Source organism: Loxodonta africana, chromosome 8 (genome assembly GCF_030014295.1).
Source record: "Loxodonta africana isolate mLoxAfr1 chromosome 8, mLoxAfr1.hap2, whole genome shotgun sequence".
NCBI lineage: Eukaryota > Metazoa > Chordata > Mammalia > Proboscidea > Elephantidae > Loxodonta > Loxodonta africana.
This window is the reverse complement of record NC_087349.1, coordinates 13,937,750-13,957,459: the sequence shown is the minus strand read 5'-3', so window position 1 is coordinate 13,957,459 and position 19,710 is coordinate 13,937,750. Positions and strand designations below refer to the sequence as shown.

Here is a 19,710-nt window from a genome sequence, read left to right as displayed (position 1 = left end):
AGCTTTCATATAGTGGCTCAAAGTTACGTCATACTCTTCTACAATATCCTCTAAATACATTAATTTGTAAGCTTTGAAATAATCCTTAACTTTGGCTTCTTTTTGAGTTTTAGTTAAATGTCTGTTTCTTGAAAAAATAAATTACGTAAGTGCAAGGTAATTGCTCGTCTCTTTTTCTTCATTACATCGGATCACTTACTTCGTTATTATTATGTTATTAAGAAGGTTAATTCTATATTTCTAATCATATTTTTTACTCTGTTTCACCTTTGTTTTTTCCATTTCCCTCCTTTTCCATGGCATAGGTGTTGCAGTTTCTCATTTCGCATTCTGACACCATCCAAGCAGTTCTGCGCTGTCAGGATGTGAGCGCTGGGTCTCTGCAGGAGCTGGCTCTGCTGACGGGAATTATCAGCAAAGCAGCACTGCCTGGTGAGTTGGTTATGTTGCAAAGACTTCTAGTAATTCTTTACAGATTGACATACACTTACCAGAAACCCAAACCTGTTGTCGTCGAGTTGAGTCGAGTCGATTCCAACCCATGGTGACCCTATAGGACAGAATAGCACTGCCCCATAGGGTTTCCAAGGCTGTCGTCTTCATGGAAGCAGACTGCCCCATCTTTCTCCCACAGAGCGGCTGCTCGGTTTGGACTGCAACCTTTCTGTTAGCAGCTGAACGCTTAACCGCTGTGCCACCAGGGGTACACTTACCAGAATGAGGTTTTTATTACTTCGTGGCTGCGTATGATATATTTGAAGTCAATACTGCTAATAGAATTAACTGCTTTTTTCTTTTGAAAGGAAGAAGTTTATATTTATAAGAATGATAACGTGGTCACTATAAAAAACATTGAAACGTTAGAAAAAAATTTGAGTGTTAACAAACACTCAAAATGCCACTATCCAGAAATTACCAAATGTAACATTTATAACTCTTTCAAGACCCAGTTATTTTCTACTTTGAATTTTTTGTCGATACCGTGTGTTTTTATTAATGGAAGGATGCTGAATCATTGAGTATTGTTGAATTTTTGGTAGGTAGTATGGATCTTTTTTTTTTTCTTGCTCCCTCCCATAAGCCTAGCCTTAGAGTCTAGAGGGACATGCGTTGTCCTACTAATTCTGCCTCCAGAGTCTCTTCACCCTGAATGTGTCCCAATTTTTTTTTCAAAATTACTATTTTTCCTACCAAAAATGCACACACCTCATACAACACCCTGCAGAAAGAGTAATTTGTGGCCCACGCCCATTTTTTTGGTTTCAGACAGTCATAAAGGCCCCAGCTTTGTGGCAGCACAAACACTCAGTGAGAAAGCAGCTTCCCAATGAACCTGAGGCAGAAAAAGTGGGTGGGTAGCCATATATCCCCCGAGTCATGAAAAGGTATAAGCAGATTGTCAGGCATTGCTGTGTGAATATGCACATACGAGAGAGAGAAGCAACTGTGAGAATGACGTTACCTTTTGCAGCCTGTTTTAAAAGTTAAATGGTTCATTTTACATAAATTTATAATGGATTAAAAAAAAAACTAATTGAAGAGAAACTGAAGGAGTTGCTGAATTCCAGGTGTTTCTTCACTACAAGAGTACAAGACATATGAGTCCCTAAAAGATCACTATGATTGAGAAAGAAGACCATGAAAACACTTAAGATGTTTTGGTCATTAAGAAAGGGTTTTTTTTTTTTAAATATTTTTGCTACATGTAAATTTTAGATGTTGTTGTTACGTGACATCGCGTCAGTTCCGACTCATAACAACCCTGTGTATGACAGAATGAAACACTGCCTGGTCCTGCGCCATCCTCACTATTGCTGTTTTGAGCCCATTGTTGCAGCCACTGTGTCAGCCCATCTTGTTGAGGGTCTTGCTTTTCTTCACTGACCGTTTAGTTTACCAAGTATGATGTCCTTCTCCAGGGACTGGTCCCTCCTGATAACATCCCCAAAGTATGTGAGACGTAGTATCGTCCGCTTTGCTTCTAAGGAGAATTCTGGCAAATTTGAGGTAGAATCAGATAACTTACCTGATGGGAATGGTGAAATAATGAGTACTTTCACACTTCCTCTTTCACCTTCAGATTCTGTTGCTTATCTTTACTTTGTCGGATTTTATAACATTTGCATTCAGTCCTGCAACAATAGCTCCCTCGGCTGTCTAGTTCTAGTTGTATGTTTCCACGAATTCACTGCAGAGAAAACACCACTTTTCCCCCATGGCTTCACTGTTCCTGAGTTCTTTCTTTTGATTTATCGCTTGGTATTTTTAGTTTGTGTTGAGGTTCCCCTTCCCAAGAAGAATGCGTTGTATCCCCTGAGCTCAGTAATGTTTAAGACTGCCTGAAGATTGCTCGGAACCTTGGATAACATCGTGGCAGAGTATGGTTTTCTTTCCTTTAGAACTTACAGTGTTAATGACAGTAGCTCACACTTGTTAAGCATTTATATGCTAGGCCCTATTTTAAAATATTATCATAAGATATTAAGATACTAGATAATTGGGCATGATAATTGATTTCTTACTCACAACAGCCTTGTGAGGTAGGAAGTGTTATTATCCCTATTTGACAGATGGGGAGGCTGAGACACAGTAAAGTTAACTTGTTCACAGTCACACAGAGAGTACTGGTGGCCTAGAGGGCCAGGCAGTCTGGCTTCTGAGCCTGTAAGCCTGCGCTCTTAACCACTAGTGCCATCAAGTCAGCTCTGACTCCTAGTGACCCGTTTACAACAGAAGGAAACATTGCCCAGTCCTGTGCCATCCTCAGAATCTTTGCTTACAGCCATTGTGTCAGTCGACCTTGTTGAGGGTCTTCTTCTTTGCTGACCCTCTGCTTTACGGAGCATGATGTCCTCCAGGGACTGATCCCTCCTGAGAACGTGTCCAAAGTAAGCAAGATATTTTCATGTTGCTGTGGAGAGGTCTGAGGCCAACCTGGTTCCACCTCACCAGCCCCAACATTTTTCTTGCCTGAGCCCCCTGGGCTAGGAGGAGAGTTTAGCAGGGCTGAGAGCGGTGCCAGCTGAGGTACTTGGAGCCTGAGCCCGTTCTGAGGAGATCCCAGGGCCCGCTCCAGGGCAGATTCCAGTATGCTAAGAGAGAAAGCACTGGGCGCAGGGTCCAGAGGAGATGGAGTGAGCTGGATCTTGCCGAGTACTGCGGCAGAGGTGAGGCAGACGAGCTAGCATGTGCTAGATGGGGTGAGGATTTCTGTAGGTTGGCATCGAGGTCACGTGCTGGGATAATCTAAAACAAGGAAAAGGACAAGATTCTGGGTTACGTGCTATGGAGTGTGTGGTTGTGAGGGAGTCAGAAGTGAACGAAGGGGGTTGTGAAAACACAGAGGAAGTCAGGGTGACAGGGACAGGCCCAGTGGGTTCCCTCCAGTGTGACTTCAGTCGTGGAGCAAAGAAACAGCCCAATGGTGAGAATGACCTAGGGGCTTGCTCAGAGGGAAGTGCTGGGCCTATCTGATAGGACCAAGGCCTCGTATGGTCTCTTGGCCAGCAGAGTCGATTGTTCTCACTGAAGTAGAGTTTCTCAAGGCTGGGAGGCCAGCCTGCTTGGGCTTTGCCCTTAGTCCCAAATCTGGAGAATAGCCTCTATCCAGGGCACACTGGAGGGATCAGAGTGAGAAGCTCCTGGAAATGCTAGCTGCCTCTTAGTGCCTCTGCTCAGAAGGGGCACACTGTCACTAGCTCTCCTGCCCCACTGGACAAAGCAAGGAGCTTGGTCAAGCCCAGTGTCAATGGCTCAGGAAGCAGATGGCAACGGTGGGGTATGTAATCCACTTACACGACAGGGAGTGACGATTGGAATGATCGTTTCATGTACGGCATCTACTATGTGCCAGGCATGGTGCTTGCTTCTGTGTTCCTGTCAAATAAAACACAGTCCCTCCCCTTGAGAATCCTGCAGGGTAACGGTTGCGTGTCCCTGTGTGACCTTGGGCACGTCATTTCACTTCTCAATAGAAATCAAAGGAGTCGTGGTTCTGTAAGGGGTTGATCAGCCTGACTTAGGAATTTAGTAATGGGTCCAAGCTGAGAAGTGGAATGGAAGTTTTTTTCTGGCAAACTGTAGTTTGTCTAAGGGGGAAAATCAAATGATAGAAAAGTTACAGGAGTTAAAAAAATTAATTTCATTCTTAGTGTTTTATGTTATAAACTTTTCCATGAGAAAATAATTTTTTGCTGAGTTTAGAAAGTTTTAATCGTTATGGTTATAAATAAAAATCAGATTTTTCTTGTAAACTTCCAAAGGGAACTTTTTATAATCATTAATTCAATGTAGACTTTAGGTTGTATGTGAATGAACGTGTGCTGGTGTTAATATCTCTAAAGGCGCTTAGATTCATTGTAAGATCATATTTCTCAGAACTCCCCCCTGGAAGCGTCTGCCTCTTCATTATATGAAGAATATTAAATATTAGGACTGCTTTTCCTGGTTTTCAGTGCTTTCATTTTGTTGATTATAAAACTACATTTAAAAGCATTCTAAATTTTACAGGTATATTAAGTGAACTTGATGTTGATGTAAATGAAGGATCTCTTATGGAGCTACAAGGACATATTGGACGATTCCAGGTAACCAGTTCTATTTTTTTAAGGAGCAGTTTTGATCTGACTTATCACCTTTCTTTGGGAAATGTTCTTTATGCTGATATATCTCCAAGATATGTATATAACATGTAAAATAAATAGGATTGCCTTATCTATGTATAAAAAAAACCAGTGCCGTCATATTAGATATGTCAGTATCTGTTCTGTAATCTGTACTTTGCCTCAACATGTTCTGAACATTTCATATTTGATATAGATTAATATCACTTTTTAAAATATGGTTTTAATTTTTATCGTTATGCTCTACATGCTTGTCGTCTAGAGTCAAGTATTTCTACAAGGCTTGTTACAAAATACCACAGTCCTCTGGCCCATCACTCCGTTTCCGCTTCCCAGATTTGGGCAGCCCTTTTCAAGGGTTTTAGTGGATTCCTTATCATCTCTAAACAACGTGTTCATATTGCTACTTCGTGGTTTTTCAGCTGTAGCAATTATCTATTGGCTTTCCACAAGGAGAATGAGAAAGTGGGTCTCGTTACTCCTTTCCATCATATAATATATATACTTTCCATACCTCCCCACCAGAATTCTCAATGTAATTATATCATAATCTTGGTTAGGATAATATTTAGGGTTACATTATGTTGACTATGTAAATATCCTTTTTGATTAAGCCATGGACCATACAACATTGAAGTTAATAATTGTTTCTATTTTGATTCGCTCGCTTTTTATGTACTGATTACTAATTTATCCACAAACCCTCCTCCAGTTATGTAATCTCATTTCAGTATATTCGAACACATTGGGTAGTTTATTAGTTAGTTATCACCGTCTTTCTCAGAGCCTTCTAGCCTGCTTTGATCTAACATCTTCAGTTTTTGTTGGCTGCAGAGTATTTATGGAAACCCTGGTGGCGTAGTGGTTAAGTGCTATGGCTGCTAACCAAAGGCCAGCAGTTCGAATCCACCAGATGCTCCTTGGAAACTCTGTGGGGCAGTTCTACTCTGTCCTATAGGGTCGCTATGAATCGGAATCGACTCAATGGCGCTGGGTTTGGTTTTGGTTTTTTAGAGTATTTATTTACTATAATTTATATTCCATTTTATAAGTTTTCTCTTTATGAGCTGTTTTTTCCAATTTTCAGAAGAGAAATGCAGCTACCAACGTTTTTGTACGCATATTTTTAAACTAATGATTAAATAACATAAACGGCATCACTGGGTCCAAGGCTGCCACGGGGTGCATTTTAAGTCGTGCTGTCAGCAACTCTCTGACAAGCCCCAAACACCCCAAGCTTTTTTAGCCTTTAAGCTCTTTTCCCTGGAGGGAGAAAAGAATCTTTTTGGTGGATCTTTCATTAAATGAACTCTGGAAATATTTGAATAATTTATCTGTAAGAGTAGCAAACACAAAAGTTTTACAAATAAATATAATTATTTTGGCAAAATAGATTTATAGTCTCCTTGACATATTTTGCTTTATCCTAACTATTTAAGCTGCCATCATTCGGATTTTACGTATACGTGTTATACATAGATACATATATACACACAGATTTGCGATGTTACCAGATTTGAAAATACATGTTTTTATTGTGCACTTATGGGCAGACACTGTGCTAAACCCTGTGAAGTATGGTGTTTCAGGTAATCTTGACAGCAACCTGATGAGATAGAACTTGTTATTGCCACTTTAGAAATATAAACACAGAGGCTTGGGCAAGTTAACTAACTTGTTCCAGGTCACATAGCAAAAAGTCACGTCCCTGTTACTGGACCCCAAGCCCATGTGCTACCCACTGGATGTGCGGGCAGTTTGCAAAGCTCGTCCTTTCCCTCTGAGCCCTAGAAAAGCAATTGTGTTCTCAGGTGAAAAGCACCAACGTTTGAAGCTGGTGACATTGACATGGTCTGCCAAGGCTACCTGTGTGTTCCCAACCTTTTGCTGACGTCCCCAGAGCAGCCGCAGGAGTACCCGCCTTTGTATTTGTGCTTCAGTAGACAAACTGGTCATGGACATGCTGGTTACAGGCCTTCCTTTTGCCCTTATTTTGCTTATTGTTTTATCAGCTGTGATTGGCTAAATGAGTGTGTACCAAGGAATTATTATTATTATTTGGTGGTTCAATGCAGAAAATTCTTTGGCAAATAATTATATTTGGGACTAATTTCTAAAAATTGGTTTTCTTTTAATGAGGTGACTGCCAATCAAATACTTTTGCAAACAGATGAATTTTAATAATGCCAACTTTAGCTGGCTTAGTTGAGAGTAAGAAATCAGATGCTTTAAAGACTGATGTCACCCCCCACTGAGTTTTTCTTTGTTTAGCTCCCCCAAGAAAGAGAGATTGCTAATTTTAAACATTAAACTAGATATCAGCAAAATATCTTTTTCTTTCTTAGCGTCAGTGCTTAGGGCTACTCAGTCGCTTTGGTGGCTCCGACAGACTGCGTCAGTTTAAATTTCAAGATGATAATGTGGAAGGAGATAGAGTGAGCAAGAAAGATGAAATCGAACTGGCTATGCAGCAGGTATGAGGGGTCGGAATTGTGGACTATTCTTTAAGATGTTTATACTCTTGGAAATATTTAATAAGAAAATTACTTAAGAGATGTGAGTCATTTTGGAAACTGAATTATAACTTTTGTTCTCCTCCAAATTTGAATTGCCATTATATTAGGGCCTTCGGGGGCTAATATTTTTGTCACTGCTGTTCTCCTGTTGTAGATTTGTGCCAATGTCATGGAATATTGCCAGTCACTCATTCTGCAGAGCTCCCCCACCTTTCAGCACGCCGTGTGTCTCTTCACCCCCAGCCTTTCCGAAACCATGAACAGAGATGGACCACGGCAAGGTGAGCCTCGTTCCTTCTCTCTGCATTTGAGCAACTAAGTTGCTGTGATTACGGCTGAGCCCTCACTGGTTCCGGTAAGGCGCAGTGTTGTTGTTTTTTTAATGCGTAATTAATGGAAATTTTAAAAAAAGGCTTTTTTAAGAAGGAGTGGTATGGAGCTTCTGTTGTCAGACCTGCCTATAAGTCTGGAGGGCTTGAGAGAATGGGGAAATTCAAGATTTCCTGAGGCTAAATCTGGTGGAGGCACATGAACAGAGTGTGATATGAGGAGTACTTGAGACTCAGAAGAAAGGACTCAGGATTGGAGAGTAAGTTAGCTGGGTGAAAAATACAAAAATAGAACAGATTGTCTGCCAAATCATGTAAAGCTAATTCATTGTCTAAGTTGGGTTTTGTGTTATAGCTCCACATTTCTGTAGCACAGCAAAGAAGAGCTTATACACTGAGCAGGCAGACCTAGCCTGTGACCCTAATGACTCCGGTGGCTCAAGATATGGGAAAAGAGAGGTCATCGTCATTATCACTTTGTAGAAAGACTGGGAGTCCAACCACAAAGAGGAGTAGTCTTATCACTTCATTCAGAAGAGTAGTCTCAGCACTCAGCAGTAGCTTTTAACCTGATCTCTCCCCTCTGGCTGGCAGCTTTTAAATGAACATAAACCTGTTTGTTAATCTGTTGGTCTTTAGCTGGACAGAGACCTCTATCTCCGCCTCTAAAGGGCAAACTTTTTCTTCCTCCTTGAATCCAACCTTTTAAAACAAATTTAACCTGAACATAAGATTTTCACACAAAAATATAATTTTGTCATTTATTCCTCACAAACAGGCGTATGCTAAGAATGTGTCACTGGTAATAAAATTCCACGTAGTTTCTTCTCATTTGGAATCAATCTTTTGCATACCGTTTCATTGTTTCATCTTTAATATTTAAAGACAAACTTTATGAAGCCTCATAAAATGGGCTTTATTTTACCTCAGACTGTTTTCAGTGTTCATAACCATGTCTTCCCCTGCCAATTCTAGATGCCCGTGTGGATAGGTGCGTGGTGGGGTTGGCAACACCTAGGGACGAGGAGGCAGCTCAGCGTAATAGTTGAGAACACAGACTGATGATGGACTGCTGAGGCTTGGACCTCAGTTTTACTAGTACCATTGGTGTTTGTTCAGAAAAATCACTTATCATCTGTGTGCCTTGGCTTCCTTATCTGCAAGATGGAAGTAGTAATAAGCCCTACCCCACTGAGTTATGTAAGGCTTAAATAAATGAGTTACCACACCCACTCCTCACTTACTGACATGGTTAGGTTCCAAAGACTAGGTCATTATGTGAAAATTGGTGTTATGGGAGAGTTGGGCAGCTCCCCTGGTGCATCTTGGGATGCCTTCCCCACCACTGTGGAGCCCGTGGGGGTTGGGGGTCGGGGTGCTGGTGGTGGTCGTGGGTTGCCCACTGCCTCTGGAGCAGCAGGGGCCCACCATCACCTGGCTGAGCTCCAGGTCTCTGCACAACCCCCATGCCTCACCTCCCCACCTTCCCACTCCACCGGCCCAGAGATGGCCCTCTGCAGCAGGGGGCTCCTGGCCTTGTGGGCAGGTGAGGCCCGGCCACCTGGGCATGGCGGAGGTGGCAGAGAGGTCTCTTTGGAAGAAGAGACTTCCAAGTCCCCCGCCCAACTCCTGCAGCCCCAGCTCCTGCTGCCTTTTGTGCGCCGCCTGCTTGCCCCCCACTCCTCCACCCCGCCTAGGTAGTTCAACCCGCCAGCAGCCCTCCTCCTCCTCCCCGTCTCGCTCCTCTTTAATGTGAGAAATAGATAGATTTTTTATTATTGTCATAAATGCAAAATGTTGGATAACGAGCTAGTCGATAAGGAAGGAGTAGGCATATATGTAAAGTGCTTAGAATAGTGCCTGGCACTTAGCACTACAGAAGTGTTAGCTGTGGTTATTTTCCAGTATTGCTACATTTATTGTTATTAATTAGCATGTTTTCTATTACTTGTGATCCAAGGACCCTTTTCTATAACACTTCTACTTCCTAGACCTTATGGTCTTTCCTGTGGAATTTGTTTCTGTAGTCGGTTGTCTCCTGGGCCTTCCTCATCTGATCCCTAAGTCAGTAGCTTCTGAGGGCTTTAATAGATTCTAGACTTGAGCAGCTACGAGTGGTGAGAACTCCAAAAGGCTTTGAGTCCTCCCAGTATTAGCTCATCCCATGAGTGGCTGTCTTCCTGCCAGGGTAGAGAGCTCACAGATGTTACCCAGGGACCAAGGCACCTCATTCCTCTGGGAGAGGACTCTCTTAACAACCTCTATTGTAAAGACTGCCCCATCTTCACTGAAGACTGGAAAAGAGACCTGGAAAATCACATACGTCTAGGACAGCCTGGCTGGTGGCAACATCACTCACCAGGGACTCACCTCTCCTTTCTCTACAGGGAGACTTAGCAGTTCTGAGTTTGGGGCAGAGTTAAGAGGAGATAGTAGTGAAGGAGGCATCTGCAGGTCTCCCTGCAGTATTCATGGCCATCTGGCCATTAGACCAAATTGAACTTGAAGTTACCAACATATTTCTCAAGAAACCCTTTCATCATTAGAGGGGATTACTCATTGCGCCACTCAAACTATCTCTAGGATGGCATTGTTACACAGACAACTTTTACGACATCCTACTGCTCCTTTACACCTTCACCCCAAGGTAGCAGTGTGCAGGGAAAGACTGTAGAAGGATATCACGCTGTTTTGCTACTTAACTGGACACGTTAAAGTTTAAACCCAGTTCTGTTTCTTGAATATTTGAGTTAGTGTTCTTGTGTCTTTGGAAGAATGACTGTAAGCCGTCAGTGCAGTAACCAGGGAAATGCAGCTGGAAATGAAGCCGTAGAACTAGAACCACGAGGTGAGGTAGGAGGGGTTCACCTGGGCTGTGTGTGTACATGCGTAGTGCATGTATGCATGTTTGTGGGTGGGAGCAGATGTAATGGATTATAACATCACAGAGTTCTCAGAGGGGCCTGCACCCAATAAAGGTAAGCCTGTTGGTGTCCATTAGCCACATGTCTTATTCTCTCAAGGTCTCCAGCCTTACATCTGCACCTGATTACAGTAACTCCTCACCACTGCTTTGGACAATCAGTGGTATTAAAAAGTAGCCTTGGCTTGGTTTTAATAATAGCTCACATGCCCTCAAATTCCTGAGCACCCCATGTTTTAAAGCAGGTCATCTGAAAGTCATATAAAACGGTTGTAAGCACACCATTGTTTTATATCATCAACTCCTTTAGATGCCCAGGCTCCGGTGGTTCCATACTGGCGCCTACCTGGGTTGGGCATTATTGTCTACCTGCTGAAGCAGAGCGCCAGTGATTTCTTCAGTTATTACGACAGCCATCGGCGGAGTGTCAACAAGCTGCAGAATGTAGAGCAGCTTCCCCCAGACGAGATAAAAGAGGTATGACTCTCACTGTAAGCTGCGGAGATGTTTGGGAAAGCATGGCTTTTACTAGTAAGGGCCAGGGTGCTCCTCGGACCTGTGAGTAAAGGTGGTGTCCGCGATGTTTTCCTGGGTGCTGTGGAGAAGGGCCCCACGCTTTAACACTATAGCTCACGGGCACAGAACTTCTTTGATGGAAAACGGTGCAGGGGCACAGTTCTAGAAGACCACCTGCCACCCAGCAGGAAGGCATCTGGCCTTTAAGTAATGACTTTTACTAATTTATACTAGAAAATCTAAAAAAAACATGAAATTTTTTCTCTAATCTGAGCTCGTATGTACACTTATGCTTTAAACCTAGGGTTCTGTGGTAGGTGCTGTTCCCGTAGCTTTCCGTGTGCTTTCATCACCCCCAGTGTCTGTCCAGGGACTTTTTCAGACTCGACTGCCTCCCCGCAGTGACCAAGAATCGTTCCCTTGTATTTATTGTAGCTAACATGCTGAGTCACGAGGTTTGTTCCCTAGTGGCCTCTCTTCTTTTCCACTTGGCACAACTGAACTACGAGGCACCATGTGGCCCCTCGCCAGCGCAGCGCTGAAGCCTCTTGGTGCCCTGTGGCAATGTGAATGTTGATCCGTTTTGCCAATCCTGGTTCACACCTAAACGAATCATGTCACTCTTAGGAGTAGGCAAAGCCCTCCCCTTCTTGCCACTCTTCTGATAATAACAGGGAACATTTACTGAGTTTTTTACAATGTGCTGGACCAGAACTGTGTGCTCTACCTGACTTACATGAGGCAGATATTGATCCTGCTCACACTTCTCTGGTGAGGAAACTGAGGCACAGAAGGCTGCCTTAATTGAGCACCTGGCTAGCAAGTACAAGGTGAGGTAGGAGTTGTTGACTGGGTTCAGTTAACCCCCTGGGTTTGTATGATTGCAGTTTCCATCTGCCAGACCTTCCTCCTGCTGGGTGGCTCATTGGCCATTTGCTAGAAGGTGCTAGTTCTTGTAAGAGGAATGGCGTCACAGTAATAAACTCCGTGGCAGTCCCCCAGCCCCACTTCAATAAGCCGCTGTCAAACTCAGTGTCTGAATGTTAAACTGAGCGGTTATGCTTATGTGTACGCCGGATTGAGAGGTCAGTAGGGGAGGTTCTGGTTGACTGTTCATATTTTGTTATGCTTTGGAACTCTACATTATCTCCAGAAGATACCAGCCAGCCCTAACAGAAATTCTTCACGGCGCTGTTTCATCTACTGCCTGAAAAGTGATTGTGTTTTGTTTAGTTTGACAAGCAGCTCGGGGTTGGTGGGCCCGTCTGCAGACTGGCAACGGCTGTTTCAGGGACATGGCTTTCCCAGGCAGCAGATGAGGATTTGTTTGTGAATTCATCCACTTCTTTGGTTCGCTTTTTTTTCTTTCCCTCTTATTACTAGTGTCTTAACTAGATAATAAGTTCTTGTCTGCGAGGATGCCTGAGTTTATTTGAGTGGTTTTCACAGCGCTGTCACAGTGAGCTGCTCATAGTAAGTTTCCATGAAACTGTTGTTACAGTCTGCACCATTCGTAACGGTGCGTTTGTCCCTTTCTCTTAGCTGTGCCAGTCTGTGATGCCTGCTGGAGTGGATAAAATCTCTACTGCCCAGAAATACGTCCTCGCAAGACGGCGTTTGGTGAAGCTGATCAACAACCGCGCTAAGCTGCTTTCTCTGTGTTCCTGTATCCTTAATGAGATCGTAGTCAGGCTCGAATGACGATCTTTCACAGGGTCTTCAAATGAAAAGCCTGTTTACTTATTCTCACATTATCTAGGTACCAAACCATACGAAAGGGCACGTAATTATTGTTAGGTTTGTTTTTTTTTCCCCAGTAAAAGCCTTATGTATTTCCAAACTAAAAATGTTTTTCGTACCTTTTAGAGTAGAGTACTATACTATACTAATATTATATATAGACCCTTTAAGGGCAGGAGATGAGGGCTCTGGAGACTGGTGGCACCCACCTGCCCCACCGTCCCTACCCGTTCTTTGCAGCATCCTGGCTGCTCTCTGCCAGGCACCTTCAGTGGAGCACCCCCTGCCTCTCAGATGGAGGCTGTGTGTACGGCACCAGCTGGTGCAATCTTTGTTTTTTTTTTTAGCTCCTGGAAAACCTTTCTAAAGAAATATGTGAGATGATTTTCTTTAACCTGAGCTCTCACATGCAGTTATCATAGAGACCTGCCTGTTCATTTTTTGGCGCCACCTGGAATACTATCTGCTGCATTGCACGCCCACTGATTCTCAGGATTCTCTGTTTGCCTCCAGAACCTTATTTAAAAGCAGACGGCAACAAGGTAAACTTGATTCTGAAAACTGGCGAAACACTAGTGCTGCTAGGTTTTAGTGTTTTGAAAAACTCGTTATGTTTTTATTTACTTTTTACATTTCCAGGCAACTAAGAGTGGGCTGGGTAATCCAGAACTACTTAACTTTCTAGACGTAGCTATTTTTTGTTTTAGCTCCCGTGTCTGGGAAATTTTGCCGAGCCTGAGTCTCCTAGAGGCTGTTCATCAGCTTCTCCAGTGAAGGGCTGACCCAGCCCAGAGCCCCCGGTCACAAATGCTCTTCCAGGAGAATGGCACTGGTCAACCTCGGCTGGGGTTCTCACTGTGGGAGTGAGCTGTGTGACTGACGAGGGTCAGCCTTGGCCGGGGTTCTCACTGTGGGAGCAAGCTGTGTGACTGATGAGGGTCAGCCTCGGTCAGGATTCTCACTGTGGGAGTGAACCAGTGTGACCAACGAGTGTCAACCTCGGCTGGGGTTCTCACTGCTGGAGCGAGCCGTGTGAGTGACGAGGGTCAGCCCTGGCCAGGATTCTCACTGTAGGAGCAAACCAGTGTGACTGACAAGGGTCAGCCTCGGCTGGGGTTCTCACTGTGGGAGCGAGCCGTGTGACCGACGAGGGTCAGCCTCGGCTGGGGTTCTCACTGTGGGACTGAACCCATGTGACTGACGAGGGTCAGCCTCGGCCGGGGTTCTCACTGTGGGAGCAAGCCCATGTGACCGACGAGGGTCAGCCTCGGCCAGGGTCCTCACTGTGGGACTGAGCCCATGTGACCGACGAGGGTCAACCTCGGCCGGGGTTCTCACTGTGGGAGCGAGCCCATGTGACCGATGAGGGTCAGCCTCGGCTGGGGTTCTCACTGTGGGACTGAGCCCATGTGACCGACGAGGGTCAGCCTCGGCCGGGGATCTCACTGTGGGAGCGAGCCCATGTGACCGACGAGGGTCAGCCTTGGCTGGGGTTCTCACTGTGGGACTGAGCCCATGTGACCGACGAGGGTCAGCCTCGGCCAGGATTCTCACTGTGGGAGTGAACCAGTGTGACCAACGAGTGTCAGCCTCGGCCGGGGTTCTCACTGCTGGAGCGAGCCGTGTGAGTGACGAGGGTCAGCCTCGGCCGGGGTTCTCACTGTGGGACTGAGCCCATGTGACCGACAAGGGTCAGCCTTGGCTGGGGTACTCACTACTGGAGCGAGTCGTGTGAGTGAGGAGGGATCCCTCAGGTGGGGGAAACAGACAAAAGGCTTGCGACCCCTGGCCTAGACCAGTGAATTGCACCCGAGAGACTTCCCTTTGCTTAAATTTGAAAATTGAGTTCCCGACCTTGATGGTGATTTTGCATGGCACTGCTGTTCACTGCCGTCAGCATCTTCCGCTGGGTAATAGTAAAGGCTTACAAGGCTGGCTTGACTGTGTCTTTATCTCTAGATTCCTTCACCTCAGACGCCAGCCTGGATTTCAGAAGTGGGCTGACTGTAGTGAGCCAACATGATATAGACCAGGTAAGGGTCTCTCCATGCACTTTTTTTCTTTTTTTAAGGTGAAAAAGGCTGATGTTTTAGTAAGGGTGTAACTTTCAGGGTTGCTTACAGAGACCTGGTCTGGCCACCCAGCAGCTGGGTGACTTTGAACAATTTGCTTAACTTCTGACCCTTCATTTCCTCATCTAAGAGATGGGAATAATAATACAGCCCCATGGAGTGTGGTCAGAATTGCAAGAGGGTTCCTGTATGTGAGCCTTATGGTATAGTGCCTGAAACACTGTAAGTGTTCAGAGATTGGTAGACATTATTACCTGGAAATTCCAGTTCACATTTGGAGAACAGAAATCCTGGGTTTTTTTGTTGTTGCTTGATTTTTCTTTTGATTAACTTTGTAGAATTTTTAGGCACAAAATGTCACTCAACACATAATTTTTCAGGAAAGAACTTATTGGTAAAATAAGTTCTTATCTGACAGAGTAGAACTGCTCTGTACGATTTCCGAGGAGCACCTGGTGGATTCAAACTGCCGACCTTTTGGTTAGCGGTCATAGCTCTTAACCACTACGCCACCAGGGTTTCCATATCAGGATACCACCCCCCCTCCCCAATTTTATATTACTGACAGTAAAGTGTGCAAATGGGTTTTTAAAAATCGCAAACCTGTTGTTTCTTTCCCCAAAAGTAGCCACTCTTCCTAAGTTCTCGTGTGGCCTTCCAGGAGATATTTTTGTGCATAAGCTGTATACCGTCAGCATCGACAGTTGTTGCTATTTAAAGCAGATTTTAAATTTTACATATTATACAAGAAAGGACAGAAGGAGAAACATTAGCAGCATACTGTAAAATTCTAGGGTGGAAAATGTGAATGTTGAGTTTATTTGATATCTGAGCAAGGACCACATTATAAAATTTCCCAAAGGTATTTTATTTTGTTATTATTTTTTTATTCACATCCAGCTTCAACAATGGTACATCTCTTTTTTTTTAATTGTGCTTTAGGTAAAAGCTTGTTTCACATATCAAGTCAATTTCTCATACAAAAACTTGTGCATTTTGTAACATTAGTTGCTGTCCCCACAATGTGACAGCACACTCCGCCTTTCCACCTCAGGTTCCTTATGTCCATCGGACCAGTTCCTGCCCCTTCCTGCCTTTTCATCCTGCTTTTGGACAGGAGCTGCCCATTTGGTCTCATATATCTGATTGAACTCAGAAGCACGTTCCTCATGTGTTTTATAGTCCTGTCTAATCTTTGTATGAAGAGAGGGCTTTGGGAATGGTTGCAGTTTTGGGTTAACAGTGCGTTCGGGGTGGGGGTGGGGGTGGGGTCAAAGGTGTTTTAAGTAGTAAGACGTAAGTAAAAGAAATATTTAAGACTGCAGATCTAATAATAAAATGTCATCTGTGTCCCCTCCAGCTTCAGGCTGACTCCATCAATGTGTTTGGAGAATCACTGCAAAAGAAACTTCTGGACATTGAAGGATTGTATTCGAAAGTTCGATCTCGCTATAGTTTTATACAAGCCTTGGTGAGACGTATCCGTGGCCTGTTGAGGATATCAAGGAACTGAGCACCTGGACTTGGACTCATCTTGTGGGAGAGATGAATTGGGGAAAACCATCTCCTTTTTATAGATCAGTGTGTTTCTAAATTATGACCAAAAAATATTTTGTATTTCTTTCTTTATATATGGACATCTTTTCTGTAAATGTCTTTGCCTGGTCCCATCATCATTAGTAAAAAAATAAATCCTTTTAAAAAAACAAAACGAAACAACTGTATGAAATTTTATCTAGAAAATGATCCACATTATTGGGACTCCAACACATCAACCTTCCACAGTGGTAGTTTTTCCCTAGAGAATGCTAAATGCTAAATTAAAGGCATATTCTGGAAACCCTTACTGTTCTCCCGTTATACCTACGTTTTGCTTTTATCATACTCAGGGTTACTCCCTGGGGATATTGTAGATAATAAGCTATAGCCATGTTCTTTTATAGAATAGTGTGCTCAGCACCGTGAATAATGTGTTATAGAAATGATTCAAAAAGTCAGCCCATCTTTTCCCTAACATTATCTAACTTTTGCCCTTTTTAATGCCAGAATGCTCCTTAGAAGTGAGGGTGGCAAGACTTGGCCTCATGTACTTTGGACATGTTATCAGCAGGGACTAGTCCCTGGAGAAAGACACCATGCTTGGTAAAGTAGAGGGTCAGCGAAAAAGAGGAAGACCCTTAACAAGATGGATTGACACGGTGGCTACAACAAAGGGCTCAAACATACCAACGATTATGAGCATGGCGCAGGACCAGGCAGTGTTTCATCCTGTTGTACATAGGGTTTCTATGGGTTGAAATCGACTCCATGGCACCTAATAACAGCAGCAGTCTTTTCTGCATGTGAGTGACAGTATGATAATTTTCACTTGTTCCTTAGAAATGATTATGTAGTTTTTGAAATTAATCATTTGCCTTTATTTCTTATATAATTAACATGATGGTGACAATTAAAGAATTTTGCACACAATCACAGCTCTGTTTCTTACCCAATTGCATTTATGTTCAAGTGACTACATCATTTGAAAGTGCATTTTTTTTCCCTTCCTGGCCAGTGATTATTTTAGCCCAGAACATAGGACAGATTGCTGAGAGGCAAAGAGGCTTGACTTTTAATGGAGCAGAAGAAAATTCATGCTTATTCTATAGTGTTGCATTTTTTGAAAACTTATAATAGACTTTCTATGGCCTTTAAGCATATTTTTAAAAAAGACTTTGTCATTGTTATATTTTGCTGTCCATTGCTTATAATTATTAGTCTTTAGCTATAAGACAGAGAGAGAGGTAGCTGCTGTCGAGTTGACTCTGACTTATTGTGACCTTAGGTACAAGAGAACAAAATGTTGCCCAGTCCTGCATCATTGTCATGATTGCCACCATGTTTAAGTCCATCCTGGCAGCTACCATGCCAATCCATCTCACCAAGCGTCTCCCTCGCCCTCGATGGTGCTCTGCTTTACATGATGTCCTTGTCCAGTGACTAATCCCTCCTGATGACATGTCCAGAGCAAATGACAATGCTCTGCTGTGATCCATAGGATTTTCATTGGGTAGATTGCCCTGTGTGTCTTCCTAGTCTGTCTTAGGAAGCTCTGCTGAAACCCGCCCACCATGGGTGACCCCGTTGGTATTTGAAATACCAGTGGCATAGCTTCTAGCATCACAGCGATATGCAAGCTTCCATAATATGACAAACTGACAGATGGGTGGTGGTTAGCTGGAAAGCAGCCTGCTGATAAAAAGAAGTCCTAGGGGAATGGGAATGAATCAATAACTGGATTACAAAATACTTTTCTCCTTTTTTCCCTAATAATTTTAATATATATTTTCTCCTTGGTTTGTTTTTTATAAGTTGTTATTGATCTGAATGTATTTGTGTAAAGTGTAGGTAGGAACTCAACATTATTTTTTTTCCAGGTGGGAAAATACCAATGAACCTAGTAAATCAGCATCTTCTGTTGTGCGATTCTTCTTTTCTGTGTTTGATGCTCACAGTTGCTGGTTGGGGACTGGAAAAGGCTGGGTTGGTTAAGGTGGACAGGAGAGTTGAGGCTAATAGCGAGGTCTTGTTTGAACTGCTGTTCTCTTGGGGTTTAGACAAGATGGAAAAGGAAGGAAACCAGAAGGGTGCTCACAGCTGTGACAATGTGGAACACCTTCAAGACTAGAGATCTGGCTCTGGTCAGATCAGAGAGCAGGTGGGAGAGGAAATACGGTTTTAGAGTGTAATACCTCATGGGGCAGCAGTCCCAGGAGATGCCAAATCCTGGGCTGTGAACATGGCAGTGGACTGCTCAAGTGTGTGAAGACTAGGGGCACTGGAGATAGGGAGTTCTGGAAAATACATGTATATGGCCTTTGAAGTCCCTGAGGTTGTGAAAGCCTGGGGCTGAAAGGAAGGTGTTTTTATATGAGGATATTCAAGTCATAATTTGAAGGTAGCAGTGGAGAGCAAAAGACTTCTGTTTCTTCTCCCCACCTTGTGGTTATTTGGGGGTATGGAAAAGAGTGTTTGGAAGACCTTCCGGGAAAAGCCAGGTTCCATTTATGGCTTTATCTGTAAGGAGGGGGAAGGTTCTATGCAAGGAATTTCATCGAACAGATATTGCACTCGGAATGTGCCAGGCACTTGCTTGGCACTGGAGATGGATCCGAGAACCAGGTAGGTGTGGTCCCTGCCCTCAGGTAGCTCACAGACCACCAGCGGCAGCAGCACCTGGGAGCTTGTTAGACATGATGAACGTCAGTTCTAACCCCAGCCCTACTGAGTCAGATTCTGCAATGTCACAAGACCCCCAGGGGATTCGAGTGCACATTAAAATCTGAGGAACACTGGTCTACACCAAGTCAAGTTCAAAGAGACCTTGCCCCTTCTGCTTATAGTTGACTGGGGGACCTCTGACTCCAACTTAACCAATCAGCCGTCCTTTCCCAGGTATCTGAAATTGGTAAGGAAAGAGCGATCCAGTCTCCTTATTGGTTGAAAGGTTTAAAGCGTAGGGTCAGGTAAGCTAGGTAGCCATATCCTGGACAGCAAACCGGACAGGAGGGGGAGAGGGACAGTGAAGCAGAAGCAGGGAGAAAAGCAGAAATGGAGAGAAAACTGCCTGAGAGCTCTCCTTTTCCCACCGAGTACCATAATAAATTCCCATGTGGTTTAATTCCCATGATTTGGTTCTAATTACTTGGAACCAGCCAGAGCTCTACTTCACACGGCAGGTAAGCGTGAGCTCAGAAGGTGGGGGTGAGGAGAAAGGTGGTCTTGCTGAAGGTGTACGTGCTGAGGGGCCTGTGGAGGGATTGAAAGCCGGCTTCGGGTGGCGAGGGGACCCAGGCCGCCTCCCCTGCTCACTGTCCACACCGGACACGGGGCGCCCTTTACGAGACCTCGCACCATCTCTCAATCTCATTATAGTCCATCCGGGGCTGGTGTTGCCTTGCTTACAGAGGAGGAGGCCGAATTCCGGAGGCCGAGGACCATGTGCAAGGCCAG

General features: G+C 44.1%; 1 protein-coding gene across 2 annotated transcripts in view; it reads left to right on the top strand.

Moving 5' to 3' along the window:
* Positions 1-16,951, top strand: part of NUP205 (nucleoporin 205) — a 77,373-nt gene extending 60,422 nt beyond the window's left edge. For both annotated transcript variants that reach the window (XM_064289682.1, XM_064289681.1), the window contains 9 exons: positions 306-432; positions 4,510-4,586; positions 6,968-7,096; positions 7,293-7,419; positions 10,701-10,867; positions 12,449-12,572; positions 13,060-13,188; positions 14,606-14,679; positions 16,079-16,951. In XM_064289682.1, the coding sequence (XP_064145752.1) occupies positions 306-432; positions 4,510-4,586; positions 6,968-7,096; positions 7,293-7,419; positions 10,701-10,867; positions 12,449-12,572; positions 13,060-13,188; positions 14,606-14,679; positions 16,079-16,231 (1,107 nt within the window). In that variant the 3' untranslated portion in view covers positions 16,232-16,951. The remainder of the gene's footprint in view (positions 1-305; positions 433-4,509; positions 4,587-6,967; positions 7,097-7,292; positions 7,420-10,700; positions 10,868-12,448; positions 12,573-13,059; positions 13,189-14,605; positions 14,680-16,078) is intronic.
* The last annotated feature ends 2,759 nt before the right edge of the window (positions 16,952-19,710 follow it).